This window comes from Scheffersomyces stipitis, chromosome 1, assembly GCF_000209165.1.
Source record: "Scheffersomyces stipitis CBS 6054 chromosome 1, whole genome shotgun sequence".
Classification (NCBI taxonomy): domain Eukaryota; kingdom Fungi; phylum Ascomycota; class Pichiomycetes; order Serinales; family Debaryomycetaceae; genus Scheffersomyces; species Scheffersomyces stipitis.
The window spans coordinates 1,715,095-1,732,295 of record NC_009068.1 but is presented as its reverse complement, the minus strand read 5'-3'; the positions used below and the strand labels follow the sequence as shown (position 1 = coordinate 1,732,295).

At 43.4% G+C, this 17,201-nt stretch overlaps 6 protein-coding genes across 6 annotated transcripts; 3 read left to right on the top strand and 3 right to left on the bottom strand. All coding sequences in view use genetic code 12, as the record gives it.

Annotated features, from left to right (window-relative positions):
- Nucleotides 1-142: 142 nt before the first annotated feature.
- On the top strand, nucleotides 143-460 carry PICST_52049 (predicted protein; the record flags this gene model as incomplete). Its single annotated transcript, XM_001387935.1, has 1 exon — nucleotides 143-460. One exon carries the CDS (start codon nucleotides 143-145, stop codon nucleotides 458-460), a length of 318 nt encoding a protein of 105 aa, XP_001387972.1.
- A 609-nt stretch (nucleotides 461-1,069) lies between these two features.
- On the top strand, nucleotides 1,070-3,475 carry PICST_80641 (actin binding protein). The gene is made up of 3 exons (XM_001387934.1): nucleotides 1,070-2,016; nucleotides 2,047-2,613; nucleotides 2,737-3,475. Exons 1-3 carry the CDS (start codon nucleotides 1,435-1,437, stop codon nucleotides 3,406-3,408), a joined length of 1,821 nt encoding a protein of 606 aa, XP_001387971.2. The 5' UTR covers nucleotides 1,070-1,434; the 3' UTR covers nucleotides 3,409-3,475.
- A 20-nt stretch (nucleotides 3,476-3,495) lies between these two features.
- PICST_52502 (predicted protein) lies at nucleotides 3,496-4,509 on the bottom strand (the record flags this gene model as incomplete). Its single annotated transcript, XM_001387523.1, has 1 exon — nucleotides 3,496-4,509. A coding segment is annotated over one exon (1,014 nt), but the record flags the coding sequence as incomplete, so codon positions are not given.
- Nucleotides 4,510-5,056: 547 nt separating this feature from the next.
- On the bottom strand, nucleotides 5,057-5,755 carry PICST_38374 (predicted protein; the record flags this gene model as incomplete). The annotated part of the gene is made up of 2 exons (XM_001387522.1): nucleotides 5,057-5,291; nucleotides 5,427-5,755. 2 exons carry the CDS (start codon nucleotides 5,753-5,755, stop codon nucleotides 5,057-5,059), a joined length of 564 nt encoding a protein of 187 aa, XP_001387559.1.
- Nucleotides 5,756-7,250: 1,495 nt separating this feature from the next.
- PICST_66483 (predicted protein) lies at nucleotides 7,251-8,935 on the bottom strand (the record flags this gene model as incomplete). The annotated part of the gene is made up of 1 exon (XM_001387521.1): nucleotides 7,251-8,935. One exon carries the CDS (start codon nucleotides 8,933-8,935, stop codon nucleotides 7,409-7,411), a length of 1,527 nt encoding a protein of 508 aa, XP_001387558.2. The 3' UTR covers nucleotides 7,251-7,408.
- A 2,241-nt stretch (nucleotides 8,936-11,176) lies between these two features.
- On the top strand, nucleotides 11,177-12,439 carry CRH1 (cell wall protein in family of putative glycosidases Probable xyloglucan endotransglucosylase/hydrolase; the record flags this gene model as incomplete). The annotated part of the gene is made up of 2 exons (XM_001387933.1): nucleotides 11,177-11,992; nucleotides 12,017-12,439. Coding segments are annotated over 2 exons (1,239 nt in total), but the record flags the coding sequence as incomplete, so codon positions are not given.
- Between the last annotated feature and the right edge of the window lie 4,762 nt (nucleotides 12,440-17,201).

Below are 17,201 nucleotides of genomic sequence, written 5' to 3'. Positions count from 1 at the left end.
TCAGAGTAGTATTCTTCCAGTTGCCAATTCCATTCCACTTTTCATTTTGGCTTAATCTAATACCATTGCATTCTTGAATTTTCAACAATCTTCGCCCATCTTTACAATCGTCATCAGTCTTGCCCTAATATTCATCTTCACAATGTCGGACACAATCTACTACACACCCAGTATAGAGTCCAACAAGCAGAAACTCCAGCATGTCCACGATATCGCCTCGCTAGTGCTAGGTGTCGGCTCTGGCGTTCTCACTCTAGAGTCAGCCTACGGCTTCATCTTCTACGTGGTTGGCATTACCTTGACCAACTTGTTGTTCTATCTCATTTGTTGTGAGGGCCAGCCTCACAAATTCTTTAAGAAACCGGTTCAAGAGGTCTTTCTCGACGGCGTATTGACCAATGTAGCCGGGTATATCATGATGTGGTGTTTGGTGTATGCTCTAGTTAAGTCCAGTAGCTGATCTGTATGGTAATGAACATTTAGAAAAGATACTATAGAGTAGAAACAGAATTGTAGTTATAACTTGACTACGTAAAATATGAATAGCTACATATCAAGTATGACTTTATCAGTCTTTCAAAGCGTGGCTTTTCATTTCAGCAATCATAATTATGCTGACACTCACGGTTGGCTACTTATTAGTGCCGATTTACTATCGCCGATTTCCTCACAAGTCTCACTCACTAATTATGTTCACCAATTGAGCTCATTTCCTCACTGCATTCCATTCTCAGCCTACTGTGGTCTTCATCCAACGACTCTCCCGTTTTATTTCACCCACATCATTGTGATAATCTCTCTGTCATCATCTCATCGGTAATATGTACAGAGATCTCCCTATCGTGGTCATTCTCGTCCCCCTATAGTATCCGTATCGTCTTTCAGTCTCTCGCTAATTCCGCTCCTGCTGCGCCGCACCGTGCCACAAATCTCTCTACCCAGCCTCCCTTTCCGACATGCTACCGAGAATGGCCACCGATGCGATCGCAAACACAGTCGCTATTCTCCACGAATGAATTTCATTTTTCATCCAAACCACAATGCTGGCTCTTTCTTTTATTCTCCACCAATTGCCCATCAATTGTACCTAAAAGCCTGTTTTCAATCCGGTAATACGCTCCTGTCTTTCTCTAGGGTGCATTGACCTCATTATCCACTCTGTCATCGTTTGATTTACCAGATCATCATTTTCATATTTAGATCAAAGTACTAAACTGAGATCTTATATTACTGAAAATTACAACTACAGTCTCAAAGTTATCAATTGCTTAGTCTATACTGCTATAGTCTATCATTGCAGAGATATCACATTGAACTATATCTTTTATCATTGAGTCTACTTGGTCTGAGTTAGTCTTTCAATAATTCGATATCAATACTCACTTCGTCTTCAGTCTTTCACTTTATCACTAAGTCTATTAGTTAAAATTTAAGATGGAAAAAATCGACTTATCTTCCAACTCCAGAAAGATCCAAGACGCCTACGATAAACTCGTACGTGGTGATCCTTCTGTCAACTACGTCGTCTACTCTGTCGATGCCAGTCTGACTCTTGAAGTCTCACAAACTGGAAATGGATCACTTGAAGAATTCGTAGAGAATTTCAGTGACGGTCGTATCCAGTTTGGTTTGGCCAGAGTCACCGTTCCAGGCTCGGATGTTTCCAAGAACATCTTGCTAGGCTGGTGTCCAGACAATGCTCCTTCCAAGTCGAGATTGTCGTTTGCTTCTAACTTTGCAGAGGTTTCCAAAGTCTTGAGTGGCTACCATGTTCAAATTACTGCTAGAGACCAGGATGATTTGGACATCGACGACTTTGTCCAGAGAGTCCGTGCTGCTGCCGGAGCCTCTTATTCACTCAACACTGGAACTGTCAAAGCCGCTGCTGCTCCTGTTCCTAAACCTGTTGTAGTCAAACCAATCGTAGCCAAGCCTTCCAAGCCTGCTAGTGTCAGTGGAACATCTTTCATTCCAAAGTCAACTGGTAAGCCTGTGGCACCTGTCAAACCGAAGCCCGTATTGCCTGCTCCTAAAGCCTTTGGCCAGCCAAAGCCCGTAGCTTCTTCCAACGACGGCTGGGGCGATGCCCAGGATGTCGAAGAAAGAGACCTCGACTCCAAACCTTTAGAGGATGTTCCTTCGGCCTACAAGCCTACGAAAGTTAACATCTCGGAATTGAGATCTCAGAAATCTGACACTATTTCTTCGACTCCAAAGCCATTTAAGGCTGAGCCAAAGCCAGCTGAAAAGGATGACGACAATGAGCCAAAGTCTTTATCTGATAGAATGAAGACGTACAAGTCGTTTGAACCTTCTTCCGACGGAAGATTGACAAGTTTGCCAAAACCAAAGGTATCTCACTCGGTCAATACTCGTTATAAGCTGGAAGCTCCTTCTTTCGGTGCTAAGCCTACTTTCGGTCAATCTGACGACTCCAGAAAGGACAAAGTCGTTGGTGGATTATCCAGAAACTTTGCTGCTGAAAACGGCAAGACTCCAGCGCAAATTTGGGCTGAGAAGAGGGGCCAGTACAAAACTGTAGAAGCTGGGGAATCGGAATCGGGCGAAGTCCATGCTCACAGCTCTGATTTGGCTCATAAGTTCGAGGAACAAGTCAAATTGCACGAACAGGAAGAAGAGGAAGAATTGGCTAAGCAACATGAACCTGTAGTTATTAAGCCTTCTACCTTCCCCAAGAAGCAATTTGATGAACCAGAGGAAGAAGAGGAAGAAGAGGAGGAGGAAGAAAAGCCTACTCCATCTTTACCTGTTCGTTCTTTGCCTCCTCCACCAGCTAGAGTTGTAGAACCTGAGCCAGAAGCAGAGGAAGAAAAGGAAGAAGAGGCTCCAGCTGCTTCTTTACCTTCTCGTAGTTTACCTGCTCGCAACTTACCTCCTCCTCCAGCTCCAGCCGCTGAACCTGAAGAAGAAGAGGAAGAAGAAGCACCAGCTCCATCGTTGCCTTCCAGAGAAGCTGAACCTAAGAAGGATGGTGCTAGTGCTGTAGCTGAGTATGACTACGTCAAAGATGAAGACAACGAAATAGGCTTTGCAGAAGGCGACTTGATCGTTGAAATCGAGTTCACTGATGAAGAGTGGTGGACTGGTAAGCACTCCAAGTCGGGCGAAGTTGGCTTATTCCCGGCTGCTTATGTGTCGTTGAAGAAAGAAGAAGAAAAGGCTACTGAACCGGAAACTAAGGCTGAACCTGTCGTTGAAAAGAAGTCTGAAGGAAGAAGTGCTACTGCTGAGTACGATTACGAGAAGGACGAAGATAATGAAATAGGATTCGCTGAGGGTGACGTGATTGTTGAAATCGAGTTTATCGACGATGATTGGTGGTCTGGAAAACACTCTAAATCCGGTGAGGTAGGTTTGTTCCCAGCCAACTACGTCAGTTTGATCTGATATGTAAATTTCTTTAAAACTTTATCTATATGTGTCCTGAGATCAATGCAAAAATGAAATGATAACTAAAATGACATAAATATAATACTACTTCTTCCGTAAGAACTCTTTCACAGCATCACCCCAGGCTCCTCTCTTCTTGTAGAAACCAAGTTCCTCCGGAAGTGCATCTATGGATCTACAAAGCTCTTCACCGTTGCCCTCAGCCTTGATATTCTTCATGGGCGTCAAATAGGTACGGATGGTCATGATGTTGGCTCTCAGCTTCGGTAATCGTGAAAATATCTGCCTCTCTACACGAAGGAAACATCCTTCTTCAAAATCAATGTCATCATACTTCAATGTCTTGACTTCGTCACCTTCTCTACCATGATTCAGGTTAAGATTGAAATATGACTTGTGAGTCTGTACAGACCAATTGTGTCTGACCCAGAGATCCTTGGGCTGTAATTTGTTGAAAAAGCGGCCCATGGACACTTTCAACCTGTCTCTGTATTGTGGCACTGGCGAATGGATAACCGAGATTGGCTGGTTATGACTATGACTGGGGTCAAATCCCGCAGGAAACCCAGTGACTCCAGCACGAAGAATGTACTCTTCATCTGGATCTTGCGGGTTGTCTTTGATGAGAATCAAGAAGTCTTCTTCAATATTTGCAGAAAGACATAACAATAGCTCCCGAGGCAGAAACTTTCCAGCATATCTGGGAAATTTCTCTCCATTAATGCTGTTCAGCACCATACCAGATTTCTTGCTATAGAAGAATTCCTTGGGATACCTCGTCAACAAGAAGTTCGTTACCAACTCGTAAAATTCACGAACAGCTCTTGTCGTTATATCGTTTTCATAGCATAGAACTGTGTGTTTTGTATACTGCTCAGTATATTTCTTTCTCAATCGCGTCTGGTCAACGTAAGTGTTCTCAATCAAGAGCCAGTCCAGAGGCAGCTTGGCCAAATTCAGCAAGCCCATCGAAACATTAAAATTCCGCTTGTTCACAAAAGGTCTGATGGGTAAAGGATCTGCTTTCTGCCAATCAAAATTATCAAGAACAGGTACAATATCTTTGGCTAGGACAGATACTTCTTTCTTGAAGTGAAACTTTCTCCATAAATGGAACGAGCCCACCGCTACAAGAAATAGCAAAAATGGCGTGGGCCAACAGCTCAAGAATCCATACTCTACCATCTGAAAAGTACCTACTTGGCAAGAATTGTATATCTGAAGAAGCGAAATTAAACTATAAATTACAAGAATAGAAAAGGCATCAAGTAGGATCTTAATTCTAAGATCTATTTTTCGCAATCTTATCAACTAGAAGTATATCTTAGCGCAATCGCCCTTTTGGGAATGAATTTCCGTCTTTTTCGCAATCATATTCGATCAGAATCTGGGGGAATATGGCTGCGAAACTTCTTTATATTTCCTATGCCGTTGAACTTTTGGAAATTGTATTGGAACAGATTTCTACTGGTATCCATTTTCACTCATGTGTGCCATTTCTAAGCAATTTTAGATTTACAACTAAATTATCTTTACTTCTGTGTCGGTATTTTCTCTGCTATTTATCAAAAACATTATTTATTCGTAGGGACATCAAAACAAGAACTTTTTATAAATAGATAAATATCTTCTAGGTCGTTAATCATTATGCCAAGATCATGTCATTCATGAAGAGTTGGGCGTAGCTCGACAACTCGATTCTTTCCACGCTGGGGAAGTTTCTCATCAAGCGTTGTAAAGGGTACACTTTCTCTCCGTTCAACTCGTAGTCGTCAATATAGAGGCCCCTGATTCTGCCTGTCATGAAGCTCATCTTCTTCAAGATGTCATTGGCTATGGTCATGATAGTGTTGAACTGATTTGTGTCAGCAGGGTCGCTACTGTTGTGGAACAAAAAGTCGTAAGGGCTGCTGGGGGTGTTGTTGACTGCTACCGAAGAGTCAAAATAGTAGTATACATTTTCAATTCTCTCAAAGAATGGATTTTCCTTCAAAACCTTTTTCTGGGTAGAGTACTGTTCGTATTTAAAGTATGGAAGACTGTTGAACAAGGTGCATTTGTTGTAGTGGTCGATCAAGTCGCTCAAGATGTCTTGAATGTACGACATACCGTTGAAGAACATGAACAACACTTTGCCGTTGAAAGTCTTCCCTGGAAGCCTGTTCAAGTGTTTGACCAAATGTCTGAAATTGTCCAAGTATGTGATTTGGGCATTAACAGGGATTTCGTTATTACTGTGTTCGTTTATCTCTATTAACTTCGACTCGATCTGGTTAACAGTTCCGTTGGAAACTATAATGACGTTGTAGTCCGATCTGGGAACGCAAGTGAATTTCTGGATCATAGTGCAGCAATAATTATTTGGATTGCGAATGGGTGCAAATTCTTATCTCAACTAGTGTTATCAGTAAGACCTAACGGCACTCGAAATAAAATACAGACAGCTGGTATACGGATGGCAGCGATAGAAATAGTTAAGATATGGTATTTCATTTTTATTGGTCTGATAAGGATTTGTGTCTGGATTTATAAGGCGATTTCTTTCCCCAGCCAAGTGCCATACCCCACACAGTCACCATATAAAGTGACCAGGGTTCGGCCAAGTACAGAAGTTGCAAGTTTTGTGAACCAAAGAAGAATGTAACTTTTCCTGGCTATAGTTTTGTGGGTAAATAGGGGTGGCCCAATTTCCCCAGAAGAAGGAGAAGGCGTCTTGTGGCAATCGGCTAGGTGGTATTTTGGGTGGTCAGTATGGGCTTCTCCAAAAGTCCCCCACGTAAGGACACTACAAAAGTAGAAAATGGACCCAAAAGTTCCACTCTTCAACCCGAAAATGCCACCTTTTACTGGAGTTTCCGAGCTTTCTGAAGTGTCAGAATCGCCGCCTTCTGTGGTGCAACATCAAATGCCTTGCCATGCGCTCGCTTGAGTATGCCGTAGGGCCATCTTCGGTAACAAAAAGGATTCTCCATAGGAAGATGCCACTTGCGACTGCACAAACCCCAATGACCCCACAATTGGTCTTTTGGCAGAAGGTACCACCCTTCTGGGGTTTAGGCTTGTTCCTGGCCACAGTTGGATCTGGCGGTTGCTGGACATATACAGCCGGTTCATCAGGACTAATGTGTTATTTTACAAGACTGTAGAGCTCGGAACCATTTTTTACCTTGTAATGAGCCTATTCTTTTCGGTAATGCCCCGCCAACTGTAATTAGTGCAATGAAGCTGCCGTTTGCTGGAGATGGACATTGTGAGCTTTGAGGTTACATTGGCCAGCTCGAGAACCCCCACAATGTTTTTAAAAATAGAACTCATTTCCATATGGGCCGAAAACGGGCCGTGAAAAGAGTTTTGATTTTTTCGCAGTCATTTGTTAGGCACAATGCAAGGGCTTAACTATGTAGTGGAACGATAGAATCTTCACATAGAAAGGGATTGGCGGAAGGTCTCCATTCGGACAAGACCAGGCGTTGGAGAATGGTATAGCAGTTCATCTGAAAATGATCCTATTTCCAGATATTTACCACCATGTTGATATTTTTCTTCTATTGTTCAACAAAAGTCGGATCAAAATTCAAGTGGGGTCCTGGTTGTGTTCTCCGATGGTGGGGTATACTGGTTTAATTCGGCGTAATTCGGGACACACTAGACCCTGGAATAATAGCAAACTCTCCATGAATCCTTCCACTCAGACGTAGTATCTCCAATTATAAGAGTATATTGGGTGGGCTGAAATTTTTCAACTTGACAAATTCCTCGTTAATTGAAAAGTCGTTTGCAATGAAAATTATTTTTTACTCTCGAGTTACTTTATTTGGCTCCCTTTACACTTTTCACTTCTGAAAATCACTAATATTGTACTAATCGATCTATAAGAACTAAAAACGTTAGGTAATGTTTTCGTGATGAAAACGAAGTCTATTACCTGGAATGAACCCAAAAAAATATGCAAGTGCAAGTATTACCTTTACGAACTGAAGAGATGAATGCAACGGTATCATACATCTGGAGATCTGTCATGATCAGCTTCTCCTGCAACTTCTTCCTCTGTTTCTTGTTCTGCTTCATCTTCTTGTACCTCTACTTCTTGCCCTTCTTCTTCCAGCACTACTTCTTCTACTTCTTCGTTGCTCTCAGAGTGTTCTAGAACAGCGTCTACATGAACATTGCTGCTTCTGTCCTCTTCGCTAACCTCCATTTCGTTCAAGGGATCCTCGAATATCGTATCTCCTTCTTCGATCGTTGTGTCCATGTCCTGCGAAACATCTTCATCCTCTTCGCTACTATACGAAGGTGGTCTATTAGGAGGTGCTAAGCTGTCCAACGTGATTCTCTCGTCGTTAGAATTCACGTCGCTGTAAGCATTGTAGCTAAACTTGTCCTGGTCCATGAGTCCACTGCTACTTCCCACTTCTACGTCTGTATTACCATCTGCATCACGACCATGGACTTCCCAAAAGTCTGGTGGGAAATCGTCTTCACGTTCACTCAAGTCGTTGTCATCGTCTATCTCTGAACGCTCTAACAAGATGTCAGCATTGAACTTGTTGTAAGCCGGAGGAGCAGGTCCAGTTCCTTCTAACGGAGCATATCCCCAGCTTTTTACATTGCCTTCTATAAACACAAACCCACATTGGCCTAAGTTCACGTGAACAGAGCACAAGTTGTTAGCACCAACAATGGGGTATATCTGGCCCTGATGGGCGATCTTAAAATTACGAATATGGCCACCTAGCTTTGATTCGCTCACTTTTTTACCATTTCTAGTAAAGAAGACAGTTCCACTTCTGACTCTGTAGCCTACTCCAATGACATCCCCTTCGATAATTTTGGGGAAAGGAGGTTCGCCACTAAACTTAAATGGTTGGTTGAACCGTCTATAGCCTGTCGAATCGTAGCAGATGGAATGCAAGTGTCTCCCGGGTAAACGGAACCAGGGGTAAGGTTTTACGCCTAATCCTACAGAGATCACGGTGTTGTCAGGATCTGGCAATGAGTAGATTTTACTTTCGAAGTAGTACACCTCGTTTTTCATGGGAACAGGCAAGTTCGTCACCGTCAGGCATTCGAAGGTCTTGAAGAAATTGAGCTCGGTTTTGTTGATGATCATAAGATCGTTATTAGTGAGCATGATATCCTTTTGAAACTCAAATGCATTCACGCCTTTTTCCTGAATCAGAAGATTCTGAGAAAGAGTAAGCTCTCCGCGGAAATAAGGATTAGACTGGAGGTAGTCTTTGCTTTGGAAAAAGAGTTCCTGTTCATCAGAGTTGAGTTCCAAGTATGCCTGGTTCTCTTCTTCTCTCATGAGGTCATCTTCCGACAAGCCGAGTTTTCGCCTTACTACGACGAATATGATAGCCAGAGCCGTGAAGAGCAAGAAGATTCCAATCGACACAAAAAACGCTATAAGCATCGCTTCGTTGATCGGATCCTCTCGATTGTACGGTGGTCGTTCATTGGGCGAGTCAAAGTCGACTGGATGTGCTTTGGCAGACGTGAGCCATAATAGAATTGAAATCATGGCTTAGTAGACAGTATGATAATGAAATTAGTTGTAGATATGATAGATTTGAAGATATGGTAGGTATTGCGACAGGGCTATGGCTTTGAGTTTGATATTGAGATGTTGATACTGTTGGGTATTTATCTAGATTTATAGAAAACCAGAGCTTGATATTCTGGTAGTAATATAAGTTGTAGATAATATGCTAGATGTAAATGGTAAGCAGTTACTACACTGTCCAAACTTCTACCTACAACAAATGACAAATGAAAAAAAGGAGTTTTTATAAAGTGGTTGGAGATGAAGCTGAAAAATCTTGGAAAATAACTAGCAGAATATCCAAATAATATTAACCTGCTTGTTGTCTATCAGATGAAATGACTGAATCTCAAACTGAGGCAAAGGCTACTCCAAACTTCTGTAAGTATTTCTGTGTGTCGAGAACTTTCAGAAGACTCTAAGACGTCTGTGGTGGCCAATAGTGATACTCTGGAAATCTACGGGTGCTGACTTATCCAGGAAATCTGATTGTGTATCCTTCTGGTTCTCTACTCTTCTGATTATGTCATTCTTGTGTGAAGGGAAAGGATGACACTTGGTGGTATCCCAGGTCATGTGTGAAGTCACGTGATTGTGGCTATATGCGATGGTCTGTGACACAGTCGGCTGATCTGTGGAAGTAGAGTAGGCGAATATATGGTTGCTGAATGTATATTAGGCGAAGATACTGAATGGTATCGTCAGCTTGAAAGATTATCCGTTTTAGAAGGCTTTACAGTTTTTTTCCGAATTTTCTGTCTGACGATTGTCATCTTGTTCACATCTTGCTCTGTGAATTCAGTTGCCCGAGGATATGGAGAAGACTTTCGATTAGATCTACTATCGTTTGATTTAGACGAATTATTTCAACTAGGGGCTTTGCACTTTACAATATTCTTCCTATCAAGGCAGCTGATAGTGGCTATTACTCGCCTATAGATATCTCTCCCCTATGATTTCATCCGCATGCAAAATTCAGTTTGTAGTCCGTGCATTCTGTATGCGCAACCTTTAGGTGCAAATTTCTGATCTTAGCATCAAAGTAGACATCTGATGGCAGCAGTATCCAGCCATGTTGACCATGGAATATAGCTGCTTTGGCCTACGGTGGTTACAATGTGTAGTTGTTTAAGGTCTTGGAGATTGGAGTCTTCGACATTTTTCACAGTCCAAGCCATGGCTATTTTTGGACACCCATTAAGAAATGGCTTTAGAAATGGCTTTGCTCACCAGAGAGTAAGGGCAACATATGCCATTGTTTGCTAGGCAACATATGATATTGTATTCTAGGGATCTACATAGCTCGTGGCTGTGGTTGCCAAGGGTTCGTCTGGGGCCATCTTCTACGGCTCTTGTTTCAGTGACTCAAAGAAGCAGAGAGTAAGAAAAATGTTGAAACATGAAAGTGTAAGTAAGAAAGGGATGGAGGAATTATATACTTTCTTGGTCCGTAGAGCCAGCATCTTTTGCAATTTACATGACCCCAGTGCCACAGCTCTATTTCTTATCAAATTGCTCCAGGACCCCTTCTCATACTTTGTCACTTCACCCTATGGCCCAGTCTGTTACCACCGATAGAAGAGGTAGATAGCGCCAGCCATTTGGGTGTGTCCTGCAGACAGGCGGATGTTGCGAGGACGCCCAACGCGTATAATTTGGATTTTTAGTTATTATTTGAAACCTGCAGCAATATTTATGTATTTCGCACTTCGTAAATTGGCGGATTGCGCCCGTTGCTAAATATAGAGGATTCTTTATGATTCTCCAGCGTTAACTAAGGCCATTTATTGTAAATTAGATGGCACAATATAACTAAATGTGACCAGTCGCGTAGGCGAGATCACCACAATATCACATTTCTGTTTATGATTCATCCCTTCGCTTCGGCTGTGCGCCCTATATAAATGGCGAGGTTTTCTCCAGGTCTTCGATTCCATATTTCTCTTTCCCTATATAACAGCATACTAGCCTTTTCATACTCAAATACTCCATACGTGGCTTGGTGTTACGCGCTTAATATACTTTTCAGACTAGTATTGAACTTTGACACATTGCCGCTTGCGTCTACTCTCACTACTCACAACTACTTCTCGTACATCAGGTGCTGTACTCGATTCTCTAGAACTATAGCATTTTCGTCAGGACCTTCGTTTCCACTGACATCACACATCTCATACACTTCTTAGAATGAAGCTCTTTGCACTCACAACTCTCGCTGCCTTGGCTTCCACTGCATCTGCAGCTTGCAACCCATTGACTACTGGAGGATGTCCGGCAGACCCTGCCTTGGGCACATCCTTCAGAGAAGACTTTCAAGAAAGCATCGGTGAATACTTCACAGTTTTGGACACACCTGGTTCAGTAACATTCGGCGACGATGGCGTTGAATTGACCATCAAAAAAAGATTCGACAACCCTTCATTTCAGTCTAACTTCTACATCATGTTCGGTAAGGTCGAAGTGGTGATGCAGGCTGCTGAAGGTAAGGGGATCATTTCTTCATTCTACTTGCAATCAGACGATTTGGATGAAATCGATATCGAATTGTTTGGTGGTGACGGGTACGAGTTCCAGTCGAACTACTTCGTCAAGGGTAACACTGCCACTTATGATAGAGGTGGATACCATCCTACATCGTCTAATCCACTCGAAAACTTCCACACCTACACCATTGATTGGACTGAAGATGCTTTGACCTGGTCCTTGGACGGAACAGTAGTTCGTACCATTCCAAAGGACAATGCTCAAGGTTATCCTCAGTCTCCAATGCAAATCTTTGCTGGTATCTGGGCTGGAGGTGATCCAGACAATGCTGTTGGTACTATAGAATGGGCCGGTGGTCTCACGGACTACTCGCAAGCTCCTTTCTCCATGAAGATTAAGTCTGTGGTTGTTTCTGACTACTCCACTGGTGACTCCTACTCTTATTCGGACAAATCAGGAAGTTGGGAATCCATTGTAGCTAAAAATGGAGAAGTGAACGGAAGACTTCAACAGGGCCAATCTGACTTCGCTACTTTGCAATCTGGTGGATCTGTGGATAGTAAGGCTCCGGCTGAGATTGTTTCTGACTCTTCAAGCTCTTCTGAAGCTACTTCTTCTGAAGCCACTTCTTCCGAATCCACATCTTCTACTTCTACCACTACATCTTCTACCTCCACTACTTCCACGTCATCCACTTCTACCACGTCATCTACTACATCGTCAACCTCATCTACTTCTACTTCATCTACTACACTGTCAACCTCTTCTACTTCTTCTACTTCTTCAACATCCACTACTTCTACAATCTCATCCACATCTACCACATCTACATCGACCTCATCCACATCTACATCGACCTCATCCACATCTACTTCATCCACACCTACCTCGTCCTCTACATCGACTTCTACTACGATCACAGAAAGCGCTACTAAAACCACTTTGGTCACTTCCAGAAAGGAAGCCTCGTCCACATCTACCGCCAGCCAAACATCATCTCAAATTTCTGCCTTGGTTGGTTCATCTTCTAAAAGCACACCATTCTTTGGTTTGTTTGCTCTTGTTGCATCAGTCTTTTTATTATAGACACCAAAATTACAGTTTTTATAAAGTTTTAATCATGTAAATTATCCACTATATATATTTGTTAATGCATTTCACGTTATTTAACCAAAACATAAGAAAGTAGATTAAGCCATCTATTAGTTAGTTCACCGTCCATTAGTCAGTTCCCAGATCTTGCTTTCATTAGCAAAAAAACACGACCTCGGTGAGGGTCGAACTCACGATCTTAAGATTAACAGTCTTACGCCTTAGCCAACTTGGCCACGAAGTCATATTTTCTTTGAGAAATATCACACATTCAGTACGGATTTGCTGTAAATCACGTGCCTTAACTATTGCCCCGGAATGTCAGAACTACGACCAATCAATCAGCCAGAGGGACCTCTAGGGGTTTTCTCTGGTGAAAGCTCTTCAAATCAAGCCTTAAACGAGCCAAAACCACCGGATATTGACCGAAATCCACACGACCATGTCGCACCCCCTGATCTGATGGACCTCGATGGCGAGTCCACAGATGCCGATGAAAACGGCAATTTAGAGCCATCCTTCGTGACTGCAGTGTCATCTACCTCTGAGGAACCGGCCCAACTACGGGATAATCCCATGGACGAGCTGGTTATTCAGAACCAGACCCCATTAAGTCCTACTATGGAAAGTTTTGAAACCTCAGTTTCGGAAATTTTTCAAAGTCACGTGCTTGACGAGGTACACGACCAGGAAATGGCTGCAAACGATGATAATGAAATGGATCACATTTCTTTAGATTCTACAACCAGCCTCTCGAACTTGCCAGAACAAGAAGATTCTCTCCTTGTACACCAACTTAAAGAAAATACAAAAACCCAAAAAATTCAAATGTCACACCAATCAGCACTCAACCAAACGATGCCCAACATTCAAGGCCCCGGTGGCAAAGGTACCCTATTTTTATCAGAACGAATCCCCTAACAACGCACGTCCATACAAACAACATCAAAAGGACGACGATGGGTTTAACCCGGTGACCAAAGGCGCTCCACGCCGAAAGGAACCACAACCCTTAATCTCCCAACATAGACAAGGAGGTAATCGATTCGCGCCACTCGCCGACCTCCCAGAATCGGGAGTAACAGAACACGTGAGCCATAACCAGTCAGCACAACCTGACTCCCACCAAACCATGAGAGCTATCATGCACCCTAAATCTACAGGGGTACCTCGCAATACCTCAAACAACGAGAGACCACAAGATCAAATCCAAAGGGAATACATCCAAGATGATGATGACGAAACAGTAAGATACACCGATTCAGACGAAGATGAAGATATCCGTGACGATGAAGCATCCGTCATCCTTAGCCACCAGGTTCAGGACCAAGAAATGGAGCTCCTCCCAGAAACTACAATCAATGCCGCTGGCAACAAACCGACCAGAACACAACCGCTCCTTCAACCAATCACGCCTCGCCCAAGAAAGCAAGGTAAATCCCTTGTCACATCAAAAACCAAACCCCTAGCAACCCCAATCTCTTCACCATCCTACTCGGGTCGCCTAGCCCCTCTCACAAGGAAGCAACCGACCCCTTACTCTCCTATTATAGGACTCTCCCACTCCAACAAAAGTCAGACTCTAAGACAGTCCCAAAGGGTGCATGAAGCACTTAATAAGACTCTTAGTTTAAGCCGCGACGAACTGCAGGCACAAAACACCTCAGCCAGCCGCATCCCAACACTACGAGATCCTCCGCCAATAACAGATCCTCCTGCCAGAGTCATGGATATCACGGATTCCCCCCTAGGATCCACTCTAGGGGAACCGGAATCCACAATTTTGGACAACATGGAAAGATCTGACCCTTCACTAAGATTTCAAAGTCAAAGCGTCGACCCAACACAAGTCGACTCTCCAAGTATACACCAGGACATTGTTGACCATACTAATTTGGCTCATCAACCGGTAACTGTCACGATTGGCTCACACGAAGCCAACCCCTCCAACACAATAGATTATTAATATGAGTAATCTACTAGATACGGCGATAACCAATCCGACCTTAAAGGCATCGGAAGTGAATCATCGCAACAACTTAATAACGATTAGATCCAAGAACATTCAACGAAACCAGGATCCTGCGAAAATTCGAGAACTAGCACATAAATGCGACATTCTCCTCATCCAGGAAACTGTTTTCCACTCTCAAAACCTAAACTACAACAACCTGTTCCAGGAAACCTCTTCTACTTCGCTGCCAAATTTGACACCGGAATGGATTCATGGGCTCCTGAATACATTGAAAGACTCCCAAAAGGAGTTAATCTACACCAACACTTCATCACGCACTGGGATAATCTTAAATCTCCAGTACTCCCACTTCCAGCAAATATCAAGTAACAACCTTGATCTAGACGCCGACCTTGCTCCCTATGCAACTGACGCCATCATCAAACTAACGGAGAAAGAGGAATACATCCTCATAATATCCGTGTACGGCCCAAGCGGGAACTATCCGGCTCAGGCCAAGTTGTTTACCTCATTACACTCCCAAATTGACATCATCACCCAAAGCTTCAAACTAAACAACGCAGGAGCTACATTCCACGTCTGCCTAGGGGGCGATTTCAACATGGTCCTTGACCCTGAAATTGACTCCTTTCACGTCGGACAAAACACGGAAGTCGCATCACGCGATGCATTCAATGCTATCTTCCATGGCTTACAACTCCACGACACTCTCAGAGGGCTCGATCCTCAAATCAAATTATTCACGAATGACAATTTCCGAAATTGTCGCCGCCTCGATCGTATCTATCTCCCCACGTCTCTTAAAGACAGGGTTTGGCGATACCATCAACACAAAGAAGGCATAATCTCATCAACTCATATAACAGTTGAAATAGACCTTATTATCCTTCCAAAAGCGACCTTAAAAATCAGAAAACCCCGCTTCATCGTAAAGGACCACTGGCTAGACAACACACATCTCTTCAGTATCTTACAACAAACAAGATTTTCCGACTACACTGCATTCATAAAACGATTGCCTAGAATAATAGGCTATCTTAGAAATCAACAGTCGGTCACTTCCCAAATAGAAGAGAGGCAACCACCAAAGATCTTCAAGGATCTCAACGACCGGTTCAAAGGGGCAACCCATGCAGCAACAATTGTGAGTACACTCACAACCGCAGATCGGGCTCGCACCGCCATCACAACCAAAGATATACTAGAGATACAACGAGAACACCTTGCAGCGCTTTACCTGGATTCCCAGGCCCAAGAAGCCAAACTCTCCATTAGGAGGTATGTACAGCTGTTCCGTCGCAAAGTATCAGCCAGCGACAGTGTGGAGCTTGAAAAGCCAATCACATATGAAGAACTTACGTCCGGATTACAGCGGACTGCCAACAGCTCCACGCCAGGAGAAGATGGAGTGACCTATCTTTTCCTAAAGGCTATCTGGGACAAGGCAGGCCCACTATTAACAAAGGACGCGGAGAATATCATGCAAACGGGAATATTACCAGAGTCAATGGCTCTAGTTCTCATCCGTTTGATACCCAAGAGAAAACGTAAGGACCTCACGGTCGATGATTTCCGTCCCATCTCCCTTATTAATACTTCTTTAAGGGTGATTTCGCAGGTCCTTAATATGCGCCTTCAAAAGGTGACCAAGGACCTCATCGGCTATGACCAATGCGGCTTTATGCCCGAACGCCAGATGGACTTTCAAATCCAACGGTTCCGGGCCCTCATCGACAAAGTATCAAAAGACCCCGAGACTCTGAAAAGTGCAAATGTCATTATATTGGACTTGACTAAAGCATTTGATCGGATATCGCACGACTATTTGTCTGCAGTACTCGACCAACTTGGCTTTGGCCCCAGATTCAAGCGGATCTTGCTCCTGGTAACGACACAACAATTTGCAGCCATTTTTACCAACAACACAAAGTCAGAGACCTTTCCACTCAAACAGGGAACGAGACAAGGCAACCCAGTGCTGCCTATCCTTTTCAATCTCTGCTTGGAGCCTCTTTTACAAAGATTACAGAGTCGGCTCGAGGGAATTCCGATTCAACTCGACCATCTACCACCGCTAACAGCGAAATATTCAGCCTTTGCAGATGATCTCACAGTTTTTGTGAAGGGAACCAGAGATCATGAAATTCTCAAAGAAGAACTTACTCTATTTGAACAAGCATCCAACTCGTTGGTCAGTATCGCCAAGTCCCGGACCTGCCACTGGGGCCAGGCACCTCCCGAAGATGTTACCAAGATCCTTGGCTTTGAAGTCCTTGACATTAGCACCACTGACTACAAATACCTCGGAGTTCCGCTTAACGGCTTCCGATGGGATTCGTATATCTCCTCTCTTTCCACACAGCTACATTTCCACACCATACAAGAATTGCCAATTCATCTCAGATGCACGGGGTTCAATACTTACATCTTCTCGAAAATTTACTTCCGAGACCTACATGATCCCATGGCAAATGACAATATCAAGCACATCAAAAAGATGGTAAAGGGACATCTCCCTCGCATTAGCGACAGAAACCTTAGTAGCTTGAAAAAGAAAGGGGGCTTCGGACTACTCAATGTCAAGCAACAGCTCTTAGGAAGACGGGCAAAAGTTATCTACGAAACGTTGACGAATCTGGTGGATTGGAATCTCATAGTTCTCCGTGACAAACTTCAATCCTTCATTGATACAAT